The 16,123-nt window shown below is 39.9% G+C and overlaps 1 protein-coding gene across 3 annotated transcripts; it reads right to left on the minus strand.

Moving 5' to 3' along the window:
- Window positions 1-468: 468 nt before the first annotated feature.
- Window positions 469-14,953, minus strand: mapre2 (microtubule-associated protein, RP/EB family, member 2). 3 transcript variants are annotated; one of them, XM_017465320.3, is made up of 7 exons: window positions 14,797-14,953; window positions 7,743-7,870; window positions 5,817-5,962; window positions 5,500-5,716; window positions 5,157-5,305; window positions 4,186-4,344; window positions 469-2,749 (listed from the first exon to the last, which is right to left on the minus strand). In XM_017465320.3, the coding sequence occupies exons 2-7, from the start codon at window positions 7,861-7,863 to the stop codon at window positions 2,672-2,674; spliced, it is 870 nt and encodes a 289-aa protein (XP_017320809.1). In that variant the 5' UTR covers window positions 7,864-7,870; window positions 14,797-14,953; the 3' UTR covers window positions 469-2,671. The 3 variants fall into 3 exon arrangements, with proteins under 3 accessions (XP_017320809.1, XP_017320796.1, XP_017320804.1); XM_017465307.3 differs by lacking the exon at window positions 14,797-14,953 and adding an exon at window positions 10,023-14,785; XM_017465315.3 differs by lacking the exon at window positions 14,797-14,953 and adding an exon at window positions 9,437-9,567.
- Between the last annotated feature and the right edge of the window lie 1,170 nt (window positions 14,954-16,123).

The raw sequence follows: 16,123 nt of genomic DNA on the forward strand, positions 1-16,123 counted from the left end.
TATTTTTTGTTGTATTATTTTATGTGCATAATATGAAATAACGATAGTGATAAATAATAATTTTAAATATAATATGATCATAATTTGATGCCAACAAAAAAATCCTTAAATGTTTCAATACATTTTTAACAATAAAGCATTAACGTAGATAACATACATATTATTTATTGACGGATTTTTTTTTTTTTTTTAAAAAAGATTGATTTCTTCAGTAGGATCAAATCAGCGTAAAAGAAAAAAAAAACCCTACAAAGCAATTCCATCAATAAATAATTTTCTTTAACAATAAAGCGTGGATCTTTATAAAAAATTTAAAGAATAATCAATTTGAGTACATCGAGTCGTCCTGTATATTAACGTTAATGTATTCATAATTCTCCTAATATCTCATTTTAATAAAAACATAAAGGAATACATAAATTAAACAAATAAACAAATAAATAAATAAATAAATAACACCCAAATGTATCCTTTTCAAAGTGACGGATTTTTATTACGGCAAATTTAAATCTCTCTGGAGATTTAAAATAGCAGGTTAAACATACAAAAAAAAAAAAAAAAACGAACAAACAAACAAAACAAAAAACAAACACATAACATTTTTTTGTTTTATATTAAATATGTAAAAAGCAGGTTAAGTTATTCACAAATAAAATGAAAACATGCAACAGTTTCTTGGGGAATGCATAATGAGGGATACAGAGAGAGAGAGAGAGAGAGAGAGAGCGAGAGAGAGCGAGAGAGAGAGAGAGAGAGAGAGAGAGAGAGAGCGCGAATTAACAAAACAAAACAAAAGGACATTTTCTATTTATACTTATTAACAGTACATTACATTCCTCTTCGTTGTACACGATAATAAACGAGGCGTGGAGTTCGGTAGTGGAACCAAATAAAACATCATCATCATGAGACAGTATACGATGCACTGACTGGAAACACTGCGTTTCTGACCGAGAGTTACCGCTACGTCCTCCTGCTAAAACCTGGACTTTAAAATTATATTAAAATATCTCCCATATACACGGTTTATTTCTTTATCCATTTTAGTTGTTTGTTTGTTTGCTTTTCCCCCCACTCAGAACGTTTCAGGCTGGTTAAAATAATCGACGAAACGAAGAGACACGAGGATCACGCGAAACAAATACGCTGAAATTGTCTATCCAAGAGCGAGAACGGACTGAGACTCAAAGCTGCTCGTGTGCTGTAGAAAACGATTCGGACTGATTCAGATATTTGGACGCAAAAAAAAGAAGAGAAAAAAAAAAAGAAAAAGAAAAAAGAAAAACAAGCGAGGATGGGATGATTGTAAATATTTTATTTACTGCAGATTTTGTTCCTGCAGCCGGTTGCACCAGTTCACACTAGATAGCGATAAGTCCCTAGTATCGCTTGTGACTTGTGGGCGTGGCCTATCTGCCATTTTGTTTGGTTAGCTAAAAAGCCCAGCCAACCGATTACGTTCAAAAATACGTTCATATTGTATTCGAGTTTGATTTGACGTGTTGCGTGCTCGGTTTTGGATTCGACTAGCAAAGCTAGCAAAGCCGTACTAGCGACGCACACGTCTCGAAACGCGTCGAATAATACAACCACGACGGCAGTCGCAGGGGACGCGCGATTGGTCCGAGGAAGCGTGCAGATTTTTTAATCGCTTTACTGTGGCGTAGTCGTTCGAGTCGAATTCAAACTTCGCTCAAATCGCAGCGACGCGAGTTCACGATAAATCTCCTGTCGCCTCTGTTAGCTTGCAGCGCTACGTTTCTGTCCGTCGTCACGATAATCGGCATGGGGGAAATACTTCCCTCGAACAAATCGTTAAAGAATTACAGAACATCATCAGAGCCGTTAAAACGACGCTACTTGGTGCAACCGGTGATTTTCGTTTCCCGTAGTGTGTAAACTTAAACGTAGTGAACATTTCCGCTGAACTAGGGTTGCAACAGAGCTACCGGTGCAACCGGCTGCCGATTACTCGGCTTAATGTCAAGACGTTAACCGGCGTCTTTAATCTCACAGCCGAGCGAGATAGTGCTAGCACAAGGATGTATTAACGGATTAATAAGTACATTTCGACGAGTTGGGAGTTAGCTCGGGAGTTAAAGCGGTGGATGTGATTTCTAGCACAGCATGAAGGAAGGAATGCATAGACTCGCACTTTATTTTTGCCGTTTTTGATTTGTTTCTGTTGTTTGTTTGTTTTTTAAACACCTACAACTGTCGGTCTGTCAAACTGCTGCTAAGAGCCCGATGGCGAACACAGGTAAGCGACGTAGCGAGTCACGTGTGCGTCGCTACAGAAGTCCAGAGATACAGAGATTATAACACGAAACTGCAGCTGAGAATAAAACCGTTTTTTATCCTTCATAACGTTAAAATGATAATCACGAAAACAACTTTGTGGTAAAAGTGTGCACAGTTTTTCTTTTCTTTTCCTTTTTTTTTTTTTTAAAACATGGAAGGCGTGTACAGGAACGAGATTTCATTTTTCGTTTCACAAAATACCAAAAAAAATAGATATATAAAAAAAAAAAACAACAAAAAAACAAACAAAAGCAATTAAAAGTGGCTTTTGGACTTTTCCCTCTTGTGCCATCTTAAAATAAAGTTCAAAACTCACGAACGGCAAAGGAGCATGTGTGTGTGTGTGTGTGTGTGTGTGTATCGATGGTGTTCAATATTCATCCTGTGTGTCGTCAGGGACTTCCGCTTCCTGTGCCAGAGCCTCGTGTTCTCCTTCTCCTCCGGCCTCCTGGACAAATAAACACACACCACGGTACATTACACACATCCGCTGTACTGTTCGGAACAATCCCGTACGCCCATACATCACTAACACGGATGATTATCTTATCGTTTCTCAAACCCAAACTCCACGGACACCCGTGTGTTCTCAGGCTGCAGTCAGAGTATTGCTGCATGATGAAGTTCTTTGTACGGTAAACTGACAGACGGAACGTTCCTGTAGACTTCTGAATTCGTTCTGCTGCTCCCATCATGAGTTCCATCATCAATAAAGATTAGTGAGAATGTTCCAGAAGCAACCATGCGAGCCCAAGCCATGACGCTACCTCCACCATGTTTCACAGATGAGCTCGTATGTTCTGGATCACGAGGAGATCCGTTCTTTCTCCACACTTTTGGACTTTCCATCACTTTGGTAAGAGGTTGATCTCGGTTCCAGAACTTTCGTGGATCATCTTTGTATTTCTTTGTGAATTCCAATCTGGTTTTCTGATTCTTACTGCTGATGAGAGGTTTACATCTTGTGGTTTGTCCGCTGTATTTCTGCTCAACGGTGGATTGTGATACATCCACCCCTGCCCTGGGTTTTTTCATCACAGCTCTCACAATGATTCTGTCATCAACTGTTCTTGTTTTCCTTGGCCGACCCGTTCCATGTCTGGTTGCTCAATACACCAGACGTTTCTTTCTTTTTCCAGACATTCCAAATTCTCGTGCAATGCCTCGGTTTAACCTTCCGTCTTTTCTCAGCTTCAAAATGGCTCGCTTTTCTCCCAAAGACAGCTCTCTGGTCTTCATGTTGGTTTGTCCTTTTTAACAAGGTGAAACCAAAGAGTAGATGTTCAGAGCCATTTTACTGTTCAACAGAACACACCTCCCAGTCATGTGTTCCAATATATTTGTTCACCTACAAATTGGGTGGTCTGATACTCTCTCTCTCTGTTCTATGTTGTTTAACATGTCTACATGTAAATACCAGGAAATAAAAGCTGAAATTCTAAACTCTCTTCTCAGATTCATCTTTTGTTCTCAAACCCAAAATGTCTTCCGTCTAGTGGAAAAAAACAACAAACAAACAAACAAACAAACAAAAAACCTTGGCCTTGCCATTCCAATAGTTTCGGAGGGAACCGTAAAAAGATCAAATGCAAACTAATACAAAACGCTGTATCAGGTGCTATTCTATAAAATGTTGACTAATGAGTGTGGAATCCTTTTTGTTAAGTTAAACCAGTGATTAAAGTAAGTATTATATAATACTTACTTTATAATATTATATATAATATTATTGATTTTAATAATCCGAACGACGACCCCAGGAACTCCAATTAAGCAGGCGCATAACCCGACTCTGAATACGAGGAACTTTACCCACGTGATTCCAAAACAATTCCTGAGAGAGAGTGAGAGAGAGAGAGAGAGAGAGAGAGAGAAACAACGGACCTGTTCATCTGTGGAGTACAGCACTTCCATAATTTTTTCCACGAAGGGTCCATTATCCTGGCCCTGCTCCTGGCATAGCAGCTCCACCTCCCGCAGCTTCCCGAAGTAGTAGTCCCGCTCCTTCTCCGCACCCTCCAGCGCCAGCTTGAACGTGTTCAGCTGCGTACCGAGCGGAGAAGTGAAAGTGAAATGAGGGTGGAGTTACAGAAACCGTCTGACACAACAACCCAGGAGCAGTTTATGTCATTCACGCTAATAACTATTTATACCACGGCGCTACAGAATATGGATTGGTCAAGTTGATATGGTGACGTTTTCTACAATAACAACACAGTTTAACTTCAGTGCATAACTTCAGTAATAACAGGAAGTAACTTGTTTCATGGACGTATTAATTCATGGAGAATTAAACGTAACTATAAATGGATAAAAAGTACAGTGTGTTCTTAAGTTGGTAAACTGCTGTGGTGCAAGAGGAATGAAACACTGCGGGGCATGCTGTTATTGGTAAAATAATCTACGATAGTTGCGCTGCATCACACCACACAACAAACATTGATTATGTTCATATGAAAGCACGCCCACGAGTGTTTTATACGTTACCTAAAAACAACGATAGACATTTCTACTATAACTACCACTAAAAGTAAACAAAACATGTATTAAAACTAATACTATACTATACTAAGTGAATTACGGCGATTTAATATGAGTAACTATAAATGGATAAAGACAACATGTCAGGCTGTAGCAAGTTAAAAATTGTTAGCTGTGGTATAAGAGGAGTAAGGCACTTCCGGACGTGCTGTTAGAGGAAAATAATCTTTGTATGGTTGATTCATTTCCCATAACCGCACACCCCCGGAGTGTTTTATTCCTTACAGTCAGATCATTAGTGAGTGAATTGAAGCAATCGGTTTATTAATAAACATGACAATATTTTGAGTTAACAAATATTAGCTGGTGTGAACCTGTTCGTTAAGCTGTGCTACTTGAGCCTCCAGCTCCTTCTCGCCCTTGGCCGGGGTCGCTGCTGTCGTTACGGGGCCCTTTTTGGCAGAAGAGGGTCGCGAGGTTGACGTGGAGGATTTGGGGGTCGAACTCGATGATCTAGTAGCCCCTGGGTCACATGGTTGGTATAAAAGTTAGCAGATGGCACTGTTAGTCTTCACATCATGAATTACTACATGCAGTAAGTCAATGACAGGAGTCAGGGTTTGATTTAGTGGAGACCTGGCGACGCTTTTGTTAGAAAAGAATAACCGGTTAGTTGGTTAATTAACCATTAAATGTGAGCCAGGCGAGAAGACTGACCTGCCGTAGGGGAGCTGGCTGCATGGGATGACTTCTTAGGCAGGTTGAAGATCTGCTCTCCGGGGTCTGGAGGAGGAATGGCGTCCTGGCCCTGTCGCGCCTCCAAGGGGTCGTACTCCTTACCGTCATAGTTGGCGTCGAAGAACTTTTTGAACCACTGGATGAAATCCAGGTTATCCTGAAATCGACCCTTGACGAGCTTCTCTACTGGAATTATCTGCAAGTAAGACGGTTTGACTAAATATCCTTCAGTGAATTCTGCTTCTTCTTATTATTATTTACCATCCGCATGTGGTCTCGCCTCCCGGATCCCTCACCTTGTCCACGTTCATCCTCTTGAAGGAGGCCTGAAGAAGTTTAAAGTTGTGAATGTACTCATGCTCCAGCTTGGCCTGGAACTTGACCTTCTTAAGACTGATGCAGCCAGGGAATAGCATATCCATGAACTGGCAGTAAGCAGCACCTTCAACGGGAAAACGGTTTAGCGCAAGTATAGTACATCGGTGTGGCAACATATTACAGGCATAATAACTGAGGAATAAAACATTCTGTGTCGTGCTGTTATGGGAAAATAATGAGATACGAGAATGAGATAATGAAGGCATGCGAATGAGATAGTTAAAACATTTGAACCAGATAATGAAGGCATGCGAATGAGATAATTAAGGCATGGGAACGAGATGATTAAGGCATGTGAACGAGATGATTAAGGCATGTGAACGAGATAATTAAGGCATGTGAACAAAATAATTAAAGCATGTGAACGAGATAATTAAGGCGTGTGAACGAAATAATTAAAGCATGGGAACGAGATAATTAAGGCATGTGAACGAGATGATTAAGGCATGTGAACGAGATGATTAAGGCATGTGAACGAGATGATTAAGGCATGTGAAGGAGATGATTAAGGCATGTGAAGGAGATGATTAAGGCATGCGAATGAGATAATTAAGGCATGCGAATGAGATAATTAAGGCATGCGAATGAGATGATTATGGCATGCGAACGAGATGATTAAGGTATGCGAATGAGATAGTTAAAGCATGAGAATGAGATGATTAAGGTATGCGAATGAGATAGTTAAGACATGAGAACGAGATGATTAAGGCATGCGAATGAGATAGTTAAAGCATGAGAACAAGATGATTAAGGCATGCGAATGAGATAGTTAAAGCATGAGAACGAGATAATTAAGGCATGCGAGATGATTAAGGCATGAAATTAGATCGTTAAAGCATGGGAACGAGATGATTAAGGCATGCGAATGAGATAGTTAAAGCATGAGAACAAGATGATTAAGGCATGCGAATGAGATAGTTAAAGCATGAGAACGAGATAATTAAGGCATGCGAGATGATTAAGGCATGCAAATGAGATCGTTAAAGCATGGGAACGAGATGATTAAGGCATGCGAATGGGATAGTTAAAGCATGAGAACAAGATGATTAATGCATGAGAATGAGATAGTTAAAGCATGAGAACGAGATAATTAAGGCATGCGAATGAGATAGTTAAAGCATGAGAACGAGATGATTAAGGCATGCGAGATGATTAAGGCATGCAAATGAGATAGTTAAAGCATGGGAACGAGATGATTAAGGCATGCGAATGGGATAGTTAAAGCATGAGAACAAGATGATTAATGCATGAGAATGAGATAGTTAAAGCATGAGAACGAGATAATTAAGGCATGCAAATGAGATAGTTAAAGCATGGGAACGAGATGATTAAGGCATGCGAATGAGATAGTTAAAGCATGAGAACAAGATGATTAATGCATGAGAATGAGATGATTAAGGCATGCGAATGAGATAGTTAAAGCATGAGAACAAGATTAATGCATGAGAACGAGACGATTAAGGCATGCGAATGAGATACTTAAAGCATGGGAACGAGATGACTAAGGTATGCGAATGAGATAGTTAAAGCATGAGAACGAGATGATTAATGCATGAGAATGAGATAATTAAGGCATGGGAACGGGATAATACAAGTCGTGGCCCAAATGCTTTATTCCTCTTATACCACAGCAATTTGCCAAAAAAAAATGTATTTACTAAAGAACGTCACATTATCCTTGTTCTTATCTGTTTATAGTTACATAGTTATTATATTACGTTAGCAAGATATTTTTACCCTGGTCGGCTAGGTTTCCGAGGCAACAAAACACGAGACTGGGCAGCACACCGGAGCTGAAGAATTTACGACTATGTGAAATGATGGTAATATTCGGCTGAGTTTACCTGAAGAGAGCTGCTCCACTTTCGTGTAGTTTAGGCTGAGCAGATCATTGACCCAGGCGGTGATGTCATGCCTGCTCATAGTCTCCTGGGTGATTGAGGTAGAATACACGTTGACCGCCATGCCCCAGCTGTGAACAACACACACCAACATCAACTCAACTCCAGTAGCTTGGCTTCACATCTGTCAAGGCGAAAATGTTCCCTCACCAATCTGGGTAGTTTTAACTATTACCAAAAAAAAAGGTTCCAGAATGTAGCTATAATCTGAAATAAATCTTAATCATCTCAAATAAAACAAGATCAGCTTGTATACATAATTACAGTCAGATAATGACGTAGCAATTTTGAACGGAGACTACTTTTCACTGACACGGATGTTTTCATTATGAGCTTTTTCTTTCAACTGTGCCACTATCACGATTTGTTCCGCAACCGTATTAACCCCAGGATCCGGGCCGAGACGCGTCATGTGACATCACTGCGACGCGCGTTCGGTTCACCCAAAGCCCTCTTCGATTCACGTGGGTCGAACATGAATACAGCTAAAAGGTCTCGTTTACCAACAAACATCGGCGTGAAAGACAGCGCGGAACGATTTCGTGCGAGTTCGCCCAACAACAACAAAAACACAACACTGAGCAAGTTGCGTCACAAAGTTTTTAAGAAAAAAATAAATCACTGCAGCAAAATCGAGCATTTTTGGCTGCAACAATCACAAAAAATAAAACAAATAAAACTCAGCTAATTTTTTTTTATCTGTAAACTGTTACATATGCCATCAGTGTTGCTAGGGGCGTCGTTTTTTTTTTTACACCATATTGCAGGCAATTTTTCTAGTATACTTATGGGTGAAAAAACAAGTGTGTGGGGTTTTTTTTTTTTCCAGACCACGAAGTTTATGTTTTATAGCAAATAATCGGAATTACATCAAGTAAAATCCCAGCTGCAGAAAACAGTGCAGCTGTCTATGATATACAGAAGCGTTTGGTGTAATAAATAAATAAATAAAAACACTGCAAACAGAAAGAAAGGAGGATTGCGGAGTGGGTAACGTCGATATATTAGAAATGCGTGCGCACCACGGTGACCTTGTTCCCCATTCAAAAGCTGAGGGGGAGGAAGAAGAAATTTAATTAAAAAATAAAATAAAAAATAAAAAGTGTCTCACGTTTCCAGCTATTTTTTTGTTTTAGAATAGTTTCAGGTATTTTGAGACGTGGCCGGGTTGGAAATGTTCCTGAGACCTGTAAGGTATAATTTAAAACATTAATTACACAGGAAGATGCTGACCTGCTTTATGGAATTAAAATGAATAATATTACCAATGAAGCTCCGGAACATACTCCACAAAAGGGTGATATTATTTAAAATGACGTTTATGGAGGTCAGAAAACAAAAGTATATTAAGAAGGAGAATATCTTTGCCGTCATATGTTTATAATATACTTGTAATGGACGTGTGAGGGGGAAATAAAGCAGAAGACTGTAAAGAAATCCAGTCAGGATTGATGGAAATGCTTAAAGGATAGCAGTCATGTCTTGCGCAAGCTGCTTCAAAGCTCTGGTTTGACTCATTTCACAACACCGGGGTGTTAATTCGATTAAAAAGTTGCTCATTAACCGGCGCTAAAATGATTAAAAAGCGTGGCGAAATCAGTCCTCAGCTTATCTTAACGCAAAAACAGTACTCCTACCTGTATTCGAGAAACCCCGCCTCCTGACCCGGGATTGGCTACGAATCGGCACGGTGACGCGTCAGCCAATCAAAAGAGAGGAAGCAGCATAGGTGTGGCCAATCATACCTCGGGAAGCGGGATGTCTCGGAATACAGGTGGGAAGTTGAACAAATTGAAATATGTCTATAAAATGTACTGTTTTTAACCTGTATATATATCAGTAGCAGGAATTTGCGTTAGGTTAACATGTTTAATTTAAAAAAAAATACATATATATTAATATGTCATTAATGTCTCTCTTTCTCTCTCTCTCACACACACACACACACACACACACATACACACACCAAGGCCTCTCCGTGTCCCGTTTTAACATCATGACATTTTTTTTTGTTGGACATTTTAAGAACAGATATTAACGCGCCCAGTGAAGGCGCCTCAAAACACTGTGGGAAGATTTCTAGAAATTTCCAAACGCAACGTCACGCATTAAGAGGAACCGAGTCTGTAACGGTACAAACGAGAAAATTCGCGCGCGAGATCACTGGGCATTAAAGCATCAGTTGTTTTATTTTTTTTAACGGGTTTTGTTTGTTTGTTTTACCTGTACGCGCGCTCTCCTCGCACTGTATTCTTTCTGTAAGGGATGATGTTGGTTCCATTGTCCTGAATGATGTCGTTATTATTCTCTCCGTTCGGGGACAGTGCTTGAGTGGGACCTGGCATTTGGGTCTGGGAGAAAAATATCTAGAACCGTTCTCGGGAAAAATGCGATGATAATAAAACAACAACAACGATGATGATGATAATAATAATAACAATAATAACAGACGACAACCTAGGCTTTTTTTTCTTTTTTTTTTTGCTTGTTTCTAAGGCGGGTCTCGCGCTGAGCTCGGCGGTGACGTCACCCCTAGCGACTCCCACACGTGACTATAAGCGTCGTGATTTTTTTTTTTAAATCGTTCGTTAAGGCGGAAAGAAATATATATTATATACATATATATATAAGTATATATACACAAAATATAAATTTGTATGTTTGTATTAGTTTTTTCTGCTATCACGCTGATGTCATAATAAAGAAATAAAAATAAATAAAGATAAATTAGGCGTCCTGACTGCAGTGCACATTCAAAGTAATACTCCGTCCAGCCGCTAGGGGGTGCAAAGTTAACTATTGTCCAATAATATTAGTTTGTTTCGCTGTGTTTTATTCCTCTTGCACCACAGGGCTTGATGAGTGGGACCCTGCGTTTTGGTCTGGTAAAATAAATGCTGAACAGTTTTGCGGAGAAAAAAATTCTATCAATAAATAAAATATAAAACTATAAACGCCAATTCATCTCCTTTGTTTTTTTGCGTCTTCACACTTGCGCTTTCTTCCGGACTTGGAGCTATTCACTCTGAAAATACAGTACATTTGAGGAAATGTAGCTGGGTTTTTTTTTGTTGTTTTTTTTAGGCTGGAAGTGGTCCAGAGAACCGATCGGTGCTGGGGCTCGCTTTGACCAGACCGTGCGAGCCGCATTGGGTATAGAAACTCTTAAGTAACGTGACTTGTTATTTCCTGATGGTGGGAAAAGGGCTGGGGTTTGATCAGCAGAGGAGACTTGGATGACTCTAATCTCCTCTCACCAAATGAGCCCAGAATACACAATATGACCAAAAGTGTGTGGACACCTGCTCATTACACTCATACTCAGTTCTTCCCCAAACTGTTGCCACAAAGGTGGAAGCACACAATTGTATAGGATGTCTCTGTATGCTGTAGCATTACAGTTTCAGTTCCCTGGAACTAAGAAGCCTAAACCCTGTTCCAGCACGACAATGCACCCATGCACAAAGCGTGCTCCATGAAGGCATGGTGTGTTAAGTTTAGAAGAATGTGGAAGAACTCGAGTGTCCTGAACAGAGCCCTGACCTCAACCCGACTGAACACCCAAGATCAATGCCTAACCTCACTACTGTTCTTATGGCTGAATGGGCAAATCCCCACATCCGTGCTCTAAAATCTAGTGGAAAGCCTTCCCAGAAGAGTGGCGCTTACTATACAAGAAAAGCAAGACTAAATCTGGAACGGGATGCTCAACAAGCACGTACGAGTGAGTTTTGGCCATACAGTGCAGGTCCTCTGTCGAGTGGAGACACGAGTATTCATCCCAAATGTGAAAACGCACTAAAGGTGGGTAACTAGAATTTCCTATTCATTTAAATAAATAACATGTTTAACATGTTCTCACTCTCCGAGTGAGAGCGCTGCTACGGCATTATTTATCTAAACGAGAATTAGAGTTAGAGAAGTTAACGTGAGCCGAGTAACCATAGAATAAAATAAAATAGAAACTCTTCAGGACGTAATGTTATAGGAAAATGACAGGGCGGTGGGAAGAAGTGGACTTGCTGTCACTGTCCCAAAGTTGATTATTTTCCTCTACGTCCTGAAGCGTTTTTTATTTCTCGTACACCACAGCAATTTGCAATTTTGGTACAACAAATTGTACTTTTTTTTATCCATTTACAGCTGCAATATTTCACTTAGTTCTTGTCCTCGGTTATATTACCGCAGCTATACACAGCGATTCCCTTGCCAGCCTCTCTTTTGCTCTCGACGTTAACAAGACAGATGTCCTGAAGTCTTTCCTACGACTCTCAAAGCGCTGACACTGGACACTCTCCTCACAGCGAACTTCGCCATATTGACAACATGATGTTTATTATTAGCCTTAGGTTACGTTGAGCGTCCTCCATAAACGTCCCAGTGTTAGTAGTTACTATACAAACGGTAACGTATTAGAATGCAATATAAACCCCGTGATTTGCAGCTGCACAACTGTTACAGAAAACGATTCGACAACTGCCGACCAATCGGAATCCAGAATTCAACAGCACTGTGGTACAAGTATGCATGTAATATGGTTATTCTATTAGACAAATGCTTACGTATCAAGTGTACTCCCATTAACCTAAAGGACAGTGTGGTCTAATGCAGGTCTAATGTGGAAACCGGAGACGAGCTCGGGCCTCGAGTGCTTTTAACGCTCCGAATTTAACTCGTCTGCAGATTGCTGAACCCTTACTGAGATGAATACGATTGATAGATCATACCTGCAGAAATGTAAGTTACCTTACAATAGGTAGCGGCTGGTTTCTGAATACGCCATCACGTGACCCCAATCTCCAAACGTGCATACTTGCTCTGAATTTGTTGTTGGGGGTTTTTTTGGCGTACATAATCGCAGCAAGATATTTCTCATTTCTAACCTCTGTTTCATTTTCCCAAGCGACGGAAACGGTCAGAGAAAATATTAATAGTGAAAGAAACCAAAATATCAACACGAAGGTTTGTGCATTCCACAAATGTCCTTCTGGACCCTTTTAGATCCTTGTAGTCGTAATATCTGGACCTCCGCAGCCCAAAGCATGCATTTCTTTCAAATATCTATTAGGTAAAGAATAAAACTACAACCGAGTGCGCCGTTACAGGAAAATAATAAACGAAGAGGGTGGTCCAAAATGAGAGTATGTCCCAAAGTGTTTTTTTCCTCTTACACCACAGCATTTTGTCAGCGATTGCAATTTTTATTTATTAAAGAACGTTTTCGCTTAATGTTGTGGAACAGGCACAAAACAAGGTAGTTCTAATGGGTTATCGTTTTGAGAGAAAACTTTTTTTTTAATTGTCTAATGGGCGATATTGTACAGAAAGCCCATTTCCACCATGGAGGGAATTTTTATTTTTGTTTAAAAAAAAGGGAATTACAACTTTATATTGCAGAATTTTCCCTCAAGATTTTGAATTTTTTTCTCACAATTACGAGTACATAATCGAGTGCCAGCATCTAACTGTCCTTGTTTTGCCTAGCTGATGAGTGTTGTTCTTATATAGCCTATTTATATAGAATGATTGATGCTTTGTCTGTGCATTCTTTCCAACTTACTAAAAGTCAAGTGAACATCTAAAATATGAGAGCAAAAAAAATAATAAAAAACTGTGCCACATGAACTCGCAGTTGTGACATGTAAACTCGTAATTGCGAGAATAAAAAAGTCAGAATTGTGAGATTTAAACTAGCAATTCGGAGAATGTCAGAATCGTGAGACGTTAACTCGAAATTGCGAGAAAAATCATTTTTTTGGGTTTTGTTTTTGCTTTTAGAATTGATAGATGTAAAGCCCAACAAAGTGTCTCGCGACTTGGTGGAAACGGGCTTCCGTAATACGGTGACGTTTACATGAACACGTTACAGAAGGAGTCTCCAGTGTCAGCGCTTTGTAACAGTCTGAGGTAAAGCCATGACCTGCCGTTTTCTAGACAGACGAGTTCACCCTTTATCGGTTCTTCCATGACAGGACAAACTGTTTTGTTTCATTGAAAAGAGAAAATAAAGAGTTTGACGAGGACCGACTGTTTATAGCTGCTATAACGTGATATAGCTAGGCTAGGGGGAGAGAGCTTTTAACACGAACATACGTAGCTACAAACAGATCAACGGTACACCAACGTCCCGCTTTAATAAGTGAGAAATTGTATTGGATGACAAGCCGCTGTGGTGTAAAAGGAATAAAACACCTTGTGCTGAAAAGAAACACCTCAGGGGTGGTAACAGTGACCCCGCTTTATCACATCACACCATCGTTGATTACTTTTCTCTCCGTTTGTGCGTTTTATTCCTTAATTCATTTGTTCCTTTAGTTCATTTTGAACGTCACAACCTCTCCGCACGTCAATGTCGAGGTTCTCCGAAAGAACCACCGAACAGTGTTTGGTGAAGATTCAGTACCACTCTGTTCAAACCTCTTTTGTGCTTGAACAGCCTTATTGATTCTCTCTCTCTCTCTCTCTCTCCTTCAGTTCCAGCTCCTTTTTCCTCATAAAAAAAACTATTGTGAAATTAGAAATAAAACCAGGCAGTTATGTGAAGTTTTAACTTCAGGTTAATTCAAAATGATTCACTCACACTCACATACACACAAGAAAGCTAGTTAGCTACGAAGCTAACGTACTGTCAACGTCCAAGTTAAATACATTCAACATATCAAGCGGATTTTTTTTTTTTATCGAAAGGAATCTTAAGAGTAGTAAAAGAAACAAATAAATAAGCAATGCAAGGTAGCGCTGTGATTTTATTAGTTGAAAATAGTCAAACAGAAAGGGGGGGGAGAGAAAAAAAAAAAAAAAAAAGGCTGACATGTTTTGTGAATAAATTGGTGACAGCTAATCTAGCTAGCAAGGACACTCAAAGCTGCGCGCGCTGCTTTACTTCCGGACATTTTCCCCACCGTACACTCTCTCGGTCTCTACCCGACCTCGGTTACTTTTCAAGCCGCAGTTACACCAGAGACATGATCTACACCTTGATCCAAACTCGACTCACCCGTAAACTCCCTTAACTCCGAACCGGACTCACTCTTCTGCCGCTTCTGTTTAATCCCCACCTCCTGCGTTCGGTCTTATTACCACCGCCGAGTGACGCCGAAGCCGCACCCTGTTCACCATGTGGAGGGAAACCCCCGGCGAGTCGGCCTGCTACAGGAACATCATCAACGCCCGGGGTGGGGTGATGACGCGGGGTCACTGTAACCGCCTGGAGCAGGACATCCAGAAGTGTTTTACTCCTCTTATACCACAGCAACTCCTGGATGATTACTACATTTATTCAAGAACATGTCATACTTTTTATCCGTTTATAGCTACATTCACAAAGATCACTTACGTTTTATATATATATATATATATATATATATATATATATATATATATATATATATATATATATATATAAATAATCAGTCTTGCACCAGACACTGTTTGTTACCGAGAACCCACAACGCATACTCTTCTCTTCCGTCTCGTCTCTCACAAAGATGTCGGAAAACTTCGACCGACGCTCGAGACTCCTTCCGTAAAACATTAACTAAAATAAATTTCAATAAACAAAAAAACAGCTAATGAAGAGCGTAAAAAAAAAAGTTAAGCGTAAAGTTGTTCCACGCAGGATCGAAATGTAAACAATCAATCAAAACAAGCTATCACGGGGGGGGGGGACAAACAAGACAAACAACACATAACGATAATTTAATAAGCGCTAATAAACGTTAATATCGTTTCACATCAGTTTCGATTCAGGCGTATTTGCGTATGACCGGGATGACTATGCAGCTACGAGGCATTGCGTTTTATACGTAAGGAATTTAAACTGTTTACAGAAAGTCATTAATGTAAATCTTTTCTGGAAGTTTAAAATGCTTCAGCGTCACCAGAAGTAAGATGTTTGGAGAATCAGGAGAGCAAGAGCCAGGGTATAGTCACAGAGATGGTTCGGAACCACAGCGTTTCGTGGTCTCAAATACAGGACGCGAAGTCAATGTTACCACGCCGAAGATGATTCCTCCCCCCGAAATAAATAATAATTTACGTAACATCTGTGACACTATCTAGCTCACGTTAACCATTTATTTCGGTATTGCAGAAATTAATTCGGAGCCTGCGTTTTTTTTTTTGCAAAAACTACCGCAGATTCTATGCGTCGAACATGAGTACGGCTAAAAAGCTCTCGTTTATTGACAAACATCATTACAAAAAGACCGTGCGGAAAAATTACCTGCAATGTGATTGCAGTTGTGATTTCGCCGAAGTCGCTATACTAGCTTCAACAGCCATTTCATGGCAAATACATTTCTGCAACAAATTAGCAGTCCAAT

This window comes from Ictalurus punctatus, chromosome 1 (assembly GCF_001660625.3).
Source record: "Ictalurus punctatus breed USDA103 chromosome 1, Coco_2.0, whole genome shotgun sequence".
NCBI classification, from domain to species: Eukaryota; Metazoa; Chordata; class Actinopteri; order Siluriformes; family Ictaluridae; genus Ictalurus; species Ictalurus punctatus.